We start from the raw sequence: 16,619 nt of genomic DNA on the forward strand, positions 1-16,619 counted from the left end.
CAGTAAAGATCGGTACTGTGATCATGTTTAACAAATGACACATAGTGCAGGACTTGTCTACTGCCTGTTCATGTTCACATGATGTCAGTGATGAGTTATTTTCCTCACACAGTGACAAACAGCTTGTTGTCTTAGTGTGGTAAACACTCCAGTTTCAGAATGACAAACCATGACCAAAGTTCTGATCCAAACTGCAAAAAATGCAGTTCAGTGATGGCAATTTCCATTAAAAAACACAGCAATACCTTGGTGAGCACTGTGCGATTCATCACATGAATCCTGAACCATGATTCAGACTGACTGCGTGTCTTCCACATCATTCAGTACCGACTCAGTAAATGCGACTCCTTCCTGATCACCCTCTGCAGTTCTCTGGTCAGAGACATAGCTACCGCTGAGGTTCAGGGCTGTACACCTGTGCTGTTATCAGCAAAGTGCCTCAGAATACCAGTGCTGATCTCAGATCAGCCTTCCTGTTCCTCCAATTACATAAGAAACATGTAGCATGAGCGGGTCCTAGAAAAACAGCCCTCTCCACAGATCACAGTGCTGCAAGTGAACATGGAAACTGACTCCAGATCAATGCTACTGAGCACAGGGGCAGGCCAAGTGCTGCACGCACCATTCTGACAACAGTTCACACACTGTTTACAAACTTTCTGCTTTCTGCGTGAGGAACCCTGTCACGTCTGAGCCAATGTCTTCCTTTGCATGCGCTACGTTAGGTCACAGCTGCACACGCACAGGTCCGAGATGAGTGTGTTTCACACACTAAAGTTATGTAAGGCATTTCTGCTAAAACCTCCTACCCACAGTGCATTAGAAGTTCCAGCACTGGCACGCACGCACTAGGAGAACCTACAGATCTGCTGTTATTACAGTAACAGCTAAAAATACCAGATTGCAAAGACATTTCAGGGAGCAAAATGCACAACAGCTCTGAATTCCTAATAAGCCACACCCACACATGTTTCTTCCATGAAAAATGCACAAGTGGTGATACAGTTTGGTCTGTAAGCTCACATCAGATCCAACTGCACATGCACAGCGACCCTTGCAGAGGTGTCCATGCAACAGTGCCAAGTTGCAGGACAAGTTTCCTCTAGTGCAGAGCTGTAAACAGCACAGCTGAGGCCATGCAATTGGTTTATGGCACTGAGTCACAGTGCCCCTCCTGTAAGGGGGCGTGGCAGAAGAGGCTTCAATTCCCTCTCCATGACTCATCTCACAGAATGGGATGTGGAGTTTGTAAAGGAGGAGTTCCTAGCGCACTGTCCGGAAAACACCAGGCGAACACTGGGAACACCATCCGTCTGTCCTCAGAACGACATCGTCCGTCTGTCCCAAACAGAGTGGCTTTGGACAACAGATCTAAAAGCGCTTCACGTTTCCACTCGAGTATCGAGGTTACAGGAGATTCTGTACAACTGAAACTTTTAAGTCGTGATCTACTTTACTATTATTGCTTCTGAACCACCTCAACAAATTATACATGAATCTGAAAACAAAGAAACAAACACTGAATAAAAATGAGCTTGCATGAAACCAACTAATGTATATACCAGAAATATTACTTTTTCATATCACCATTTCTGAAAATATTATCTGAAATGCTTAAGAATACTTTAAAAGAATTAAAAACTACCTACTTTGCAAAGATAAGAAACATTTCCCTATATAACATGCACCATAGGATGATGAACACAGCGTTGCTCCAGCACTGTCAAAACAGAACCCCAGCACATAATGTGTTTAGTTTGATTCCCAAATTGGAGGCCTGTGTTTCATCGACAGAGATCTGGTAGAGTTCAGCCAGACTTCAGAACAATCCAAATACGAAAACTTCTTTTCTGAAAAATTGATCAAGAATGACCTAAAAAACTTAAAATTGTTGGACTGCTAACGTATGACAACATTCAGTCTTCAGATGAGTGTGACTTATTTGTGCTGATTTTGGAGGAGGTTTTGAAAACAAAAACAACAACAACAACAACACACACACCCAAAAAACAATAAAATGGAAATTGTCAGAACACACACACACACACACACACACACACACACACACACACACACGCCAGAAATCACCAAGGTGGCTGTACAGAAGGACACCCAGTGCTTTGATCACACATCTACTGAATTTCACAGATTGTAAAATATATAAATATACAAAAACTCATTCAGCAAAAGAAAGCTCTTGGAAAGAAATCCTAGAACTGACCAGTTAGCACGATACAACTAAAAGAAACAAACCCAAAGCCTGTAACCCTGTAGTTATTCCGTTTCAGCATTTTAGAGCAAACAAGGCTATTCTTTTATCCACTAGACTCATCAATATTTGTCTGCCTTGACTGTGTCATGGGGCATTGGAGCAGCCAGAAAGGGACGCGTTACAGAAGCTGACCTGCCTTCTGCAGGTTCTTCTAGGACTCCCTGTGTTCTGACACTACTTCCAAACATCTCAGGGACACGCCCTTCTTTCTCCTCCTGATCCTGCATTGGGGGAGTCAATCTCCTACAAGCGGGCTACTATTAGTCTGTAGATCAACCTTCTGCGCAGGCTTTACCGAGCACCTCAACTCTGCGGACTGTCTGTATGTAACAGGGAGGGAACAGGGTGTAAAACAACCTCTCTTTTCATTACGATCCCAAACACGAGACCTACACAAACTCGTAGTGTAGTTTAAGCCAAGAAATCAAAGCCATCTTCCACTGGCTCCCAGCTCAGTTTGTCCTGTTGCTTCTACATGGTTCATAAAGAGCCTGTTTGCCTGATGAGTGGAATAAGGTGTGTCAAACTGAACAGACAGATCTCTGTGCACTGGGCCTCCAGGACAGATTTAGAGACTAAACGTGGAAAATGTTTTCAGCACAATTTCATTGGAATCGAGCTTCATACAGTCAAACCACCAAATTGCAGAAGCTAAAGTGGAAAACCCCCAAGATAACCCCCCCCCCCACTCGCCAGAATCTACCAGGGGAAAAACACTTTTTAAAAATATTCCCCCATGATCCTTTGCTGCAACAAACATGTCAACTCCCACATGTGCATGTCAACTCCCCAGATCAGCTACAGTAGAGTTACGATATGAGAGAGTACGCTGGAGGGTCACCTGTAAAACTAGACGTACTCATTCCTAACTAGACAAAGTGTGTACCTTCGTGTGTATGTGTGGACTGAAAGAAGAAACCAAAGCAAAGCAGCATCATGACACCCGTATCACTGCAAAAAGAAAAAAAGAGAAGAAAAAGATCAGATATACAAGTGCAGGTTTCTTCAATCCAGTCATACCTTCTCAAAGCAAGTAGGAAAAATAAAATTGCCTTCCTGGTTTTCTGGCCAGGAGCTGTTAAGCACCCTGGTTTTGATTAATCGTGCCACAGGATCCCCTCAGTCTCGGCTTATGTTCAGAGGGAAACGTCAAGGGGGAGGGTATTATAGGTGAGGTCATTCACAACGACGCCTTCTGATTGCCTCCATATGTGGGGTAAAGCTAAGAGGGAACACAAAAGTACTGCTGACTGTACCACCACTCGTGCAACATCACAGTTTCCGAAGCCCAGTGACGGAGTTGTCTGGCACACCAAACAGACACACCAAACAGACACACCCCGCTCAGTACCTCCAGAGCGCATTAGTTTAAGACTTAAATGCTGCAGACACTCGTGACACACAGGATGGGAACAGGAAGACCTTGTTCTTAAAGCCCCAAGCTCATCTTCTGAGGAGGGACTGGAACATCCTGACAGCAAGACCTTTCAAGGATCACACCTCACGGAGCTGAAGTTTTAGGAACAGAGAGGACAAAGCATGGGCTGTTTGTGTTTATTATAGCTCTGTGATTTCATGAAGAAAACGAAATGTTTACATTAAAGTGAGGATGACGAGGCCATTCCCCTGCTGCTAAAATTAACTTCTCCAGCTCTTCTCGGCCAGTCAGGGTCGGCACGGAGGGAAAAGGATAAAAAGTGGCCTTCTCTGTCAAAACTTTGACAAAACTCAGCATTGTGTGGCTAAGTAAGCAGCCTTACACAGTCACACGCTCGCCCAACGTCAAAACTTGCATTAGGATAGAAACATCTACAACCTTCATCCATCCTCTCCTACGCCATCTTTGAAATGCTTGAAGTTTGACGTTTTCCCTTCATCCTTTCCGCTCACAGCGTTCTTTCTGCTCAGAGCCCGTTTAAAATCTAAACAGATCACAGTCTTAATCTTTTGCTTGGTCTGCACTGCCCAGGCACGGTAAACGAACCCTGCACAGTGCATACATCAGTGCCACCTGTAAACCAAAACAGATGAAGCCATTTTTTGGCGCTGGGTCTGAAACAAACATCAGTGCAGTCTCGGTATGGCGCAGAGACATTCCACAGCACAGTGCCTGCAGACCTTTTAAAGGCACGCAGGGTCTGCGTCCCCCCGGAGGACGTGACTGGCCCCCTCCACAACAGCCAACGTGTCACGACCTTCTGTTAATCTGATCGCTCGGTTATTGCAGGGTTTCCTCTTGCAGGAAAACAAATGGGAAAGGCCAAATTGGCCATGAATGCCTCTCATTACAGAAACACAACACCACCAGAGCAGATGAGCAGGGGACGCATGCGTGTGCAGACACGCAGGCAGGGTTAACCAAGTCTGGGGCTTAGCAGGCACCTGGGCCTTGGTGGAGAGAAGAACCGCACTGTGACACACTTACAGAAAGGAGCCGGGTAAATTTACTGCTGGACCTGCACTAGAAACACAGTGGGCTAATGCCAGGGGTCAGGGGTCATGGGTCATACCAGGGGTCACGCCAGGGCTGCTGTCTGGCAGCTGGTTCGTCTGGTCATTTTCATAAAGGTAACATTCATATCAGAGAGGTTCTCGTAGCTATAAAGGCAAAGCACTGGCCAACCCAGCCGGCCAATAAGGGCCTGGCACGCCTGTAGCTTCACTTAGCAATGCGTCACCAGACCAGCCTTGGTAACAAGACTGTCCCCCTAAAACACAAACATGAATTATCAAACAGCAGAGAACAGGAGGAGGAGGAGAAGAAGTTGTGAACAAGAGAGGAAGAAAGAGGGAGAAGAGAGAGAGAGAGAGAGAGAAAGTGAGAACTGAAAGCTGAATTACTGAGTGTTGGAGAGAGAAGAAAAATGCGAGGAGAAGTGAATGTATTTTCAGAAGTGATAACACAGTCACTCGTTTGTTACTCATGTGTGAGGCTGGTTTCATGGTGACACAACCTCAGCCACAAGAGCCGGCTCTGTTGACAAGGTTGTGGTTGCCTTTAGGTTAACTCTGCCCTCTAAGTACTGGGGACAGACTGAGCTGCGTCATGTTTGATAGCATTACAGCACACTTTAGTTGCGCAAACACTTCCTGCGATGAACCCACATTCAGTCCAAGCACAGTTCTAAAGGCTTGGCTTGGACTTACAGCGACACCAGAGCTTGTCATTGTCCCTTCCAAGCACACGCACCATACTCGGCATACGCTGGCACGTGTCAAAGACAAATTCATTATTTAGGTTTTTCCCCACATCTGTTATTACTGTAGCTCCATTATCTGATTTAGCACAGGGGTCATGGTTAACCCCTTAATGGTCAGGAGTGTGTTTAAACATCCATTCTCTTCCCTGATCCTTCCTGTTCCATGCGTTTCTTTTCCAGTTATTCCTACCGTATTCTCCAGCTCTTTTCTTTCCTCTTTCCCAAGGACGGTTTTCCTCTTTTCCACTCCCCTGCTTTCATGCCTTTATTTTTTGTAACCAGCAGGGTGGCGGTGTTGAGCTATGCCGCCTACCTAGTGCAAGACATCTATCAACTGGTAGACGTCTAAAACTGATTTATTAAAAAGTGCTGAGTATGACGGTGATGATTTGATGATTCTCTTCAGACAGTCTAACCCAAAACCCTGATTTAAGACCAGTCTAACCATAACCCGAACTTAAGTCAATCATTTGAATCCACAGGTCTCTTTTTTTTTTAAATAATTACACACCTGTTGTGTGTGAACACAAACCATCATCAGACGTGCATGTGAGTGTAAGGCAGTCTTCCTGTGTGACTTCACTTACGCTCTGCTGATCTGTCAGCCTTTGAAGAAACAGGGCAATGAAAGAATTAAGACGTGGCCCCTTCATCTGTTGCTGGAACCTTGTTCCCTGCAGCTCTGCGCCTCTTAAGGAGTGCAGACAGAGTTTGGCTCGGCTCATTATCAGCTCACATTTCTTCTCTCTTCTTCTCCCATGAGCTCGCTGGGTCTCTAATGCCACTCTAATGAAAGATTGTGCTGTTTGCTGGCAGACTCAGTCGTGTGATTGCAGGCTGTGCTTTCCCAAACTCAATCACGGCGAATATCTCCGGTGCTGCCAGCCAAGCAGAGACATCACTCACGCTGCAGTGAGACCCAGTGAGAGAGACACACAGGTATAGCAAAAAGAACAAACACCTGTTTGTGGTTGTAAACCATCCTCTTATGGCACAAGACAGCAGACGCCAGGCACCAGGCCCCATGCACCAGACACCACAGTGCAACTTCACTCATTAGACCCCAGTTAACAAAGGCAGACAGTAACTGAGCTCATCTTCTTACCATAACATGAACCAAAATAAACACCAGCAAGATATACAGAAAATACAAGACTGTCTGCTTCTTTTTAATCAGTGATGAGCAAAACCAGACATTATGACACTAGCAACAGCAAGGATACCTGACCAGATCAAAAGGTTGTGTGACATGGAGCACTAAACAGAAGGTGAAACAGAAAGTAACAGAAGCACATCCTCTGTGACATTCTTATTCACAGGGGATATGTATATATATGTGTCTGTGTGTGTGTCTATGTGTGTCCGTGTGTGTCCATCTCACTCCTTACTGTCCCATTTCCGTCTGAATCAAGGACTCGGCAACCCAACACATCCTCCCTGAACCAAAGTGCAGGAAAGGTGGAGTGGCTACATCTCCCTCTGGCTACTGTTCAACCCTCCGCCCATAAACCGCCCCAGTCTCAGAGCCCCCCTACAGCCAAGTGAAGTCCCTGGGAACTGCACGGCGGAGGCGTGTTCCTAACAACACTGGAATTAGAAAGGCAAGAAATAAATACTGGTAACATCGATAATGATAGTCTGCTAGTAACAGATTTCTCTATCAGTCAGTTACTATAAAGCCAACAGTGTCATTAGAGACAGAGACAGTGATACACTTGTGGAACGTGGTACATGACGGAAGTTACGCAAAGTATAAAGATACTGTACACTGAAGCAAGACTAACTAGGGAAGACTCCAACCCTAACTTCTAACCCTAACCCTATATGCTAATCCTAACCCAATACCCTAACCATATACTCCAATCCGAACCCTAACCTCAAACCCTAACCCTACACGCCAACCCAAATCCTAACCCTAACCTCTAACCCTAAACACTGACCCTAACCCCAACATATACATTACTCCTAATCCTAACCCTATATGCCAACCATAATCCTAACCCTAACCTCTAACCTCCTCAAACACATAAAACACACTTCATAATACTCTGATACTATTAAAGAAAATGAGTTAACAGAAATTCAATATTTACATCTAACAAAAATCAATAAATGTTACTGTTAAAAACTGTTTACACTACACAAATTAACACCAAGATGAGTTTTGATCTGAATATTAATTAAAACCCAAAACCTGAGATGAGTTTGAACCCCATAACTACTGACCAGCCTTGCTGTTCGACCATAAAATACAGAGCACAGCAACCACGATGTGTTTGTGGCATACATTAGCAGGAGTTTTAGCATATGGTAATATGTTAATATGTTAATTCACCTAACTCACACAGTCTAATACTCACAGGAAGCTTGAAAGGACTAAATCACAAACGCCACACGACTTCTGAATCCCTCACCCATCCTCCTGTTATACTTTTATTTTACAAAGATCATTTTAGCAAACCCAAGACACAAGTTCACCAATTGTGATTTGAATGCGCCATCTCCTGAACATGAGGAACATTCAACATGGTAAAATGGACTTTGAGTAACGTTAAAGCAAACAGCACACGCAGACAATCCAGCAATGAGCCCTTTGATAACATGGCCTTCTCGGCGACCCACCCTCTGTTTAAGTTTGCTATGCCGATGTTAATGTGGTGTCCAAACTACATTACGGCCAACTGTAAACAGAGCAGGACCAAACTTGTCACTGTGTCCAGTGGGTCATACAGGACGAAACATGGCAGCATCTACTGCAGAAGCACATAACTTTATTTGTCTTTTATGGTCACATCATGTGATAGACAGTAGCATATGTGCCCTTGACACACATAAGATATAGAACAGCCACATTTCCATAAATAAGGGCCCCAAAACACTGAGAACAGGAAAATCAAGCCAACTGAGTACAAATGGAGGGCTAACGTAGACATACTGGCAGGCATCAGGACACCACACTCCGGTCTGTTAGTTTTTGGAATGTTTAGTACATTTTAAGACCATCTTTAGAAATTCCAAAGTCGCATAACATAGTCTTGGCATGCAGGAAGTCTCAAGGTGAAACAGAGGTTAAAGCCAAAGATTAATCAGGAAGACCGATACCACAGCACAGTCTTCTCGCTCACCACCGTTTCTCTTATAGGTTCATATTTTTGTCCAAGCCACCAAAGGGAGGATATAAAAGAGATGAGAAATATACTTTCTGTGGAAAGGTATGAGGAATTCCAAAGAGAAGTTGACTTGTGTAATCAGATGAGTTTAAAACACAAAGATCCCTCCTCTATCACCACAGCCTTGACTTTAGATGGCCTGTCACCAGCAACGTGCATATGACACTGCAGACAGGAGCTCGCGACACATCCGCTCCAAACTGCTTTTACAGCAAGTTTGTTTTTTTCCTCACACCAGCAAAGTGTTTAATCTTGTCTACACTACACCGCACAAGCAGATGTTCAATAAAGATTTGACAGTTTCTATAATGTGTGTCTGCCTCTGCAAACCCGAGGAATGTGGCATTAGTCTTAGTATCTTGGTGTCAAATTAAACCTTTATGTTGCATTTAGCATGTTCACCTTTGAGTCCATAGCTTTGCATGAGCACCTTACTAACTGAACATGCTCATGGGCTCTGCCCACCATCACGGCAAATGAACAACACTCAACTAAATGAACAACAGCACTGCCCAGTGAACAACCTTCGCATCTTTATATAACTTTAGAATGTTAGAACTTTAGAAAGTTCCAACTATTGTGGTTTTCACTAAGTTACAGGTGAGGAGTTTAGCTGAGACAGACACGTCCAGGGACCTGGTGGTTAAACCTTAGTTTAAATGTCCCTGAATGTGCGGACCAACCCCGCTGGCCTGATACTGGTTTATCTGGGACAGACATGTCCAGGGCTCCTAGCGCTGACTCTGTTAAGCTCTCTAGTCCTTTCCAACAGGTCACACACATGTTGCCAACATGAATGAATTAGTTCCTCGTTGCCACTTACGTTTCGTCGCGTTGATGAGGTTCTTGCCGTCCTTGTAGAGCTCTTTGATGAAGCGGTTGGTCTTGTCCAGCTCGGCTTCGTGGGCACGGATTTTCTCCCTAAAGCTGGGGCTGTCCAGGTAGCACTCGCTGAACTCCAAAGGGTACAGACCCATTTCTGAACGCCTTTACTCACCACCGACGGACTCGTTCACCTTCCAGACCAGGACTGACCCGTCTGCATGAGCCTCTGAATGCTGCTGGCTTATTCTGGACCCCAGCAGGGAGTAAACCGGTCCCAGTCACAGCCCAAACGAGACCAGCAATAAACAACGTGTTGAGTTCAGCCTAAGCGCTCTCGTTACCACATCCAAAAACTTTATAGGAAATAAATAAATAAATAAAAGGCGCGGGGACAGCCGAAGGTCCACGTCGTCCAAACACGGGGACAGCCTGCCCTAGACGCGCTGGAGTCCCTCCTAAAGTCCTGAACGTCACGACGTGTCGCTCCTCTCTGCGGAACCTTGTTTCGGTCGTTTGTTTCCGTAAACGTTTACGTGACGCACAGTGGGTCATTATGGTAGCGAAACAGCGGTTAGCTACAGTGTGGGTGCATAACATTTGGCCAGCGGTGAATTAACTAATCGTCCTTCTGAGGACACGATCCGCTGGCAGGCAAACGTCTGTCAGATATGGGAGTTAAATGTCTGCTGTGAACAGCAACTTAACAGGACACTGTAGGTGAGCCAAAGCTAAAGCTAGCTGTGTGTGAGTGTGTCCGTTAGTTACAGGGCGAAGAACTGTGGCGTGATGTTTAACGGTGAAGTAAATGTGTGTCGTGTGCTTTAAATTCGAGGTTTTAATGCTGCCTGGTCCAGTGCTACAAAAGTAGTGGCGCGAGTCCTGCAAAATGCCCAACTCGGCCGCGAGGGCGAAGAGCGCGAGGCGCGCCCGGAGAGGCCCGAGGGAGGATCCCGCCAGAAACGAGCTGGTCTCGAGGTCTCTGCAGAGCGCGCAGCAGTGCCTCCTCCACCGCGACTACGGCACCGCCTACGTGCACTACCTGCTCGTGCTGCACCTGGCGCCGCTCCTGAAGCACGTGGCCGCTGTAAGACGCACGGCTGTCGCCTCTCTGTTTCTCACGCGTATCCGTGTTTGGGTGTCATTATTTTACACCAGCAGAAACCTGCGATTAGAGTGGGTGGTGCACGCATGCGGAGCTTAAGGGTGGCACGTGTTGCTTGGTTTGACAGGACTCCTTCAGGTTCACGCTGTTCAAGTGGGCCTCTGAGCTGGACTCCCTTGGGCGCATTCAGGACCTCTTTAACTGCTACGAACAAGCCCTCGAGTTGTTTCCGGACGATGAGGTGATAGTCAACAGCATGGGCGAGCACCTCTTCAGGTATTGTTTATTCCATATTCACGGTGGAGTGCATGAATCTCGCTTGCCTGTCTTTTGTAAATTCATCCTTCAGGTTCCTCACTGTTCCAGTTTGTCTGCAGCAGAGTTGTAAGTGTATTTTTCCTCGATCCTATTTCAGGATGGGATTCCGGGACGAGGCCGCAGCGCAGTTCCACAGAGCCCTCAAACTACGGCCGGACTTCCCGGAGGCTAGGGAGAACTTCTACCGCGTGTCCAACTGGCTGGTGGAGCGCTGGCATTTCCTCATGCTCAACGATCGTGGACGCAACCGCAAATACCAGCTGGCCATCCAGCGGGCAGTGCGGGAGGGCTGTAGCACCGTGCTGGACATCGGAACTGGCACAGGCATCCTCGGGTGGGCGGGTGGTCACTGATACACGGGCCCTCAGGGAGAGAGTAAATATGAAAATGTATTTGGTGTTTTACTTCATCGTTTGTGTGTGTTAGGATGTGTGCACAGAAGACTGGGGCCAGTGAGGTCTTTGCCTGCGAGCTGTCTAAGACCATGTACGAACTGGCACGTGAGGTGGTCTCGGCCAATGGTATGGCGGATAGCATCAAGATTCTACACAAGAAATCGCTGGACATGGAAGTTCCCAAAGATATTCCGACCAGGTATCATGGCGACCCTTCGTTCTCAGTGCAGAAGTCACATAAAATGTATCATGAAATATGTTGAGTGAATCTCTATGTTGTAGAAGTTGTTTGCTGTATGGTATGTATGTTTGTTTATTTGTGTAAGGGTGTCGCTGGTAGTGACAGAAACCGTGGACGCGGGGCTGCTCGGAGAGAGCATTGTGGAGAGTTTGATCCATGCCTGGAGGCACCTGCTTCTGCCTCCACCTGTACGTACCTCCACATGCAGTGCTGGTAACGTGGGCACGTTCAGATCCAGTACAGCTTGTAGGTGCTGAATAAACAGGGTTCGGGTTGGTGCTCTGGGCTCGAGCACAACTCGGTTGTTTTGTTCTTCTGATCTTGTTTGTATTTAGGACACACGGTCCTTTTATATAAAGTCATTCATCATCTGTGACAGGACACATCCTGTGCTCACTGCGGCTTCGCTGACAGATTGCTGCTAATATTTTGTACTTGTATTGGCACCATCTCTCCTGAATATATATTTTATTTTTTATATTTTTTTTATTGATTTAAAAAAAATAAAATAAATTTAAGCTCATTTGGGACAACATTGATTTGAACAACCCTTGAAATATTTAAATTTAAACCAACACAGCCATCTAGTGTTTACATGTGGTAATGACCATAGGAAACGGGCCAAGCCTAAATTGTGGCATTTGCATTAAAAAAAAAAAAGCTGATATTATTAGTGTATTTATTTAAAGTAATGAAGCTGTGTGTGTTTCTCGCAGACGGGTCGAGTCATACCTGCCAGTGCCACTGTGTTCACCATGGCTGTCGAATGCCAAGACATTCGCCGACATCACAGGTCAGAGATCATGGGTCACTTCTGATCATTTGTGAGCCGCATAACTTTGCATTTAAACTCACCTGTAAATAGATCTGCTCCAGTGTAAACAGTTCTACTCTTCCCGTCTTATCCGTGTTAAACAGAGGCTCTGAGCTATATTCCCAGCAGTACTGTGTGTGTGTGTGTGTGTGTGTGTGTGTGTGTGTGTGTGTGTTTATGCGCGCGCACATAGACTGTGTGTGTCTGCAGTGGGGGGGCTGGACCTGACCGCAGCAGGGGAGATCCGTAGTCCTGTGAACAGTTCTGCAGCGGTAGGAGAGGTTTCGGAGCCGTACACCACAGAGAGGTTGAGCCGTGCCCGGGGGGGCTTCACTGCCCTCACGCCACCCTGCAGGCTGCTGGATCTCAACTTCAATAACCTGCAGGTCTTCCCACCGTTGCCTGGCACACAGGAAATCTAGGCCCCGTTTCCCAAGAGTATCATAGTGTAAAAAAATGGTAGCGAGGGAGTTCAGGGTGATTCTCGATTTACCAGCTGACAGTGATCTTTGGGGAAACGCAGCTCTGATCACTTCTGTGTAGTTACACAAACACATGTAGTGTGCAGTCTGATTACTCATCAGCTCTATGAAATGATTGGGCTAAACCTCCATGTGCATCATATGCGTTGTCATGCAATGTTTACATTATATCATACGTTAAAGTAGAATTTTGAAATGTTGACTAACTGTTGCTAGAAGCCCCTGTGGTGTTGGTCAGTGTGGTGGGTGAAACACAGCTAATACCACCAGTGCTAGCGTTTGGTTCGTAGATGTTACCCAGCTCACAGGAGGCTTTTCTGCACCAAAAGGAGCTGCCTTGCACCAGAATTAGTTTCCCTTGAAGCTACAGCGCCATCTATTGGTCAGAAACTCCGCTGGGTGTCTTGTACATCGACAACCCCAGTGATGGGCCCTGTAGCTCTGGTCCTAATGTGAAGAGCGCCGTGTTCTGCAGGAGCTGGAAGGTCTGTGCTCCAGGGAGACGAGCCAGCTGCGTGTGCAGGTGCTGGAGGAGGGCGTGCTGGACGCGCTGGCTGTGTGGTTCCAGCTGCACCTGGACCAAGACAACAGCATCTCCACTGGCCCACACGAGGACACCTGCTGGGAGCAAGCCATCTACCCCGTGCAGAGCCCACGCCGTAAGACCGCCTGTCCAAACCAGCAGCAGGGAGCCGGTCCCTGCAAAGACAGTTGAAGTGTGCTTACCAAAAACAAAACAATCTCTAGTCTTTAGATTTAATCACATGTAGCTATACTGTATTAAAATACTTACGCACCAGCACAAATACAGTCCTGTTTGCCCAAGAGACATGTATTCGGTCAGCGGTGCTCTGTTATGACAACAGCACAGCTGTGACGCTGATGAGATCTTCCTGCAGTGTTGAGTCTAATTGTCCAGGGCAGAATCTGGGGAGCAGCCCCTCCCCCATATCCTGTTTCCTCGACAACCGTCCACCAGCCCTGAAGCCTCTCTTTAGTGCTCATGAATATGCATGCTGTCCAGCTCAGTTAGAAGCCAAACAATTGAATCAGTCAAGCACCTGTCATGCAGGATGTCACGCACCTTGCTGGGTCAGCCTGGGTCAGCCTGTGTCTCCCCTCCCCTTCTATATCATCATTTAGAGATTAGGAGCCCTTTTAAAAGTCTTTTCACAAGCTGTGTTTTTAGTCTCCAGATTAAAGCCAAACACACTTTTAAAGCCCCACTCATCTTATTTATTCATGACCTGGCAGACATCACCACCCTGATAAGTGTTTGTTTTGCACTGTAATAGCTGACATGCTCTTTGTGTCTCCATCTCCAGACTTCAGGGTGCAGCGTAACGATGAAATTCTGGTGGATGTCTCGTGCCAAGATGCTTACCTGAGACTCTGCTGCGTTGCCGTGGTGAGAGACGGCCAGACATTCCGTCTTGACAGGGTGGAAAGAAGCGTGTCGGTGGCGTGTGCCCAGAGCGCTGAGGTGGAACTGTGCAGTGCGCTGGCCAGCCTGCACACTAGCCCGGACACGCCACTCCGCCCCTTCACGCTGGAGAGTTCGGAAATTGCCCTGCTCAACAACGTCTCGTATCATAGCAACTTCCGGCTAGCTCTGGACTCACTCCTCACCTCTCTCAGGTCGGCTCGGGGGTCACAGGGGTCAGAGGTTGCAAGCGGACGTTCCCCGGAGCCGTTCTACGTGCTGGATGTGTCAGAGGGCTTCTCTGTGCTCTCTCTGATGGCGGCCCAAGCGGGGTCGGACTCCACCAGCTCCTGCTCGGTGCGTGCCTACAGCTCAGTGGAAAAGGAGCAGCACCAGGTTCTCCTTCGGCTTCTGGCCCGGGCCAATGGGGTGGATGAGAGTGTGCTGGAGTTCTGGCTCACGCACGTGGAGGATGACTCTGCGGTGTTCCAACGACCCACCTCTGAGAAGCTCTGGAGCGCCATCGTGCTAGACTGCATCGAGCCGTGCGGCCTGACCAGGCAGGGCATGATGGAGAAGGCCACCTTGGCCAGGTAAACCCGGCGCACCAATCGGGCGCCACCTCGGCCAGGTAAACCCGGCGCACCAATCGGGCGCCACCTCGGCCAGGTAAACACGGCGCATCAGACTTGCTTAGTGGAGCCTTATAGTAGTTTGGCTACAGCATATAACCTGAGACAGTGAAAGATTTAGTGTTTGCTTAGTTTTTAGTTTAGATTTAGTTTTTAACTATTGATTTTTGTAACATGTTCCTTCCTTGGATGGATGGATGGACCTTCCTGCACTGTAGTGTCCGCCTCTAACCACCGGTAACTACACTGTGCTGGAACCAATCCGGTCTGAGCACTGAGGCTGACATCACACACTTCTGCTGTTGTATAGGTGTCTCTTGGAGGATGGTGGGCGCATTTTCCCAGAGCGCATTGCGGTTCACGGGTTGCTGGTGGAATCGGACATGTTGCTGCAGGAGAGTGCTGTGCAGGGCGTAGAACCCACGCTGGGATTCAACATCGCACCCTTCATCAACCAGTTCACGGTAAGCACCCATCAGCCTTGCTCATGTCGTACGCTGGACGGGGAGGATAAGGATCCGTAAGAAAAAACACAAGCATATATAAGTGATTCACAGACATTTGTGTGTCGTCCAGGCAGAAAGATCATCTCTAAAACCTGTATAAGATGCAAGTCAAGCCAGGTCAGGTTGAAAACTTGACTAGGTACTAGTGAGAATGGCAAAATAACTTATGTATTTCCACCTAAATGTGTCCCTAGGTACCTGTCCATGTGTTTTTGGACCTGAGCACCCTGGAGTGCAGACACCTCAGTGAGCCTGTGCAGCTGTTTGTCCTCGACCTCATGAACAACAGCGCCAACTACACCAGCACAAACGTCAGGGTAAGATGCCCCATGCCGACTACACCAGCACAAACACCAGGGTAAGACGCCCCACGCAAACTACACAGCTGGGTATTCTGATGTTCAGCTGGCACGACCGGGTATTCCGGACGTTCCAGTAGTATAGTGGTTAAACACATGCCCTTACTGTGGAATTCCCCTCCATGTGTGCTGAACTAAATCACAGTGAACTGTTAGTGTGGGCATTTTGGGGTTCATTTACTCTAAACTCAAATAACCTGTACATTACCATAACACCGCGGCTGTAATTATGGACTGACGGTCCGTTACCAAATCCATTTATAGTCTTAGTTAGAAAAGCGTGAAGGTTCCCGATCTCTCGCTAATTTTCTCTTATGGTGGTTTGTCTGGGCACCTTGCAGCCTGTGTTAGTCATTCACAGAGGGGCTTTGACTTCTGCTTCTGTGCAGGTACAGGTCAGTGCCTCTGGCAGAGTGACTGCTGTCCCCTTCTGGTACCAGATCTACCTGGATACAGATGTTAGCGTCAGCACCTTCTGTGAGGACTCGCACTGGAAACAAGCGGCTGTGGTCCTGCAGCATCCACTGTCGGTCCGCGCTGGGGACTGGGTCCGGCTCAGTGTTCGGCTTCATAAGAGCAGTATGTCTATTTCAGCCCTTAAAGAGACAGGAGGGTCCCCAGCTGACACCACCGTCACGGAGGGGCCCGTGATCAGTACCGCGTAAAGGGGCGTGAGGCCCGTTGCCATGGCACCTCCATATTCATTGTGTTTAACTTTTTTTTTTTTTTTAAATTCTCCATTAATATACAACAAATCCATTTAAATGTGTTGTTTATAATGGACTGTGTACATTCAGATCATTAAACAGGCAAGCCATGACCAATTATACTCCCCTTCTCATTTTATTGGTTTGACAGCCAGAGATCTCAATCAGGTCTC

At 47.2% G+C, this 16,619-nt stretch overlaps 2 protein-coding genes across 4 annotated transcripts in view; one reads left to right on the plus strand and one right to left on the minus strand.

The window, feature by feature from the left end:
* Positions 1-9,945, minus strand: part of arhgap10 (Rho GTPase activating protein 10) — a 64,709-nt gene extending 54,764 nt beyond the window's left edge. For all 3 annotated transcript variants that reach the window (XM_035531716.2, XM_035531715.2, XM_081724911.1), the window contains exon 1: positions 9,466-9,945. In XM_035531716.2, coding sequence (XP_035387609.1) covers positions 9,466-9,619 — 154 coding nt within the window. In that variant the 5' untranslated portion in view covers positions 9,620-9,945. The remainder of the gene's footprint in view (positions 1-9,465) is intronic.
* Positions 9,946-10,018: 73 nt separating this feature from the next.
* prmt9 (protein arginine methyltransferase 9) lies at positions 10,019-16,568 on the plus strand. Its single transcript, XM_027030227.3, has 13 exons — positions 10,019-10,184; positions 10,300-10,551; positions 10,697-10,845; positions 10,985-11,221; positions 11,314-11,481; positions 11,609-11,711; positions 12,240-12,316; positions 12,531-12,723; positions 13,295-13,478; positions 14,145-14,835; positions 15,185-15,338; positions 15,575-15,697; positions 16,129-16,568. The coding sequence occupies exons 2-13, from the start codon at positions 10,354-10,356 to the stop codon at positions 16,402-16,404; spliced, it is 2,553 nt and encodes an 850-aa protein (XP_026886028.2). The 5' UTR covers positions 10,019-10,184; positions 10,300-10,353; the 3' UTR covers positions 16,405-16,568.
* Positions 16,569-16,619: the final 51 nt, after the last annotated feature.

Source organism: Electrophorus electricus, chromosome 12, assembly GCF_041902795.1.
Source record: "Electrophorus electricus isolate QZ-2024a chromosome 12, ASM4190279v1, whole genome shotgun sequence".
NCBI lineage: Eukaryota > Metazoa > Chordata > Actinopteri > Gymnotiformes > Gymnotidae > Electrophorus > Electrophorus electricus.

Coding starts and splice junctions, on each gene's coding strand:
- prmt9 (XM_027030227.3), top strand. CDS start 10,354: ATGCCCAACTCGGCCGCGAGGGCGAAGAGCGCGAGGCGCGCCCGGAGA. Junction 11,712..12,239: donor ACCTGCTTCTGCCTCCACCT/GTACGTACCTCC, acceptor TGTTTCTCGCAG/ACGGGTCGAGTCATACCTGC. Junction 12,317..12,530: donor GACATTCGCCGACATCACAG/GTCAGAGATCAT, acceptor GCGCGCACATAG/ACTGTGTGTGTCTGCAGTGG.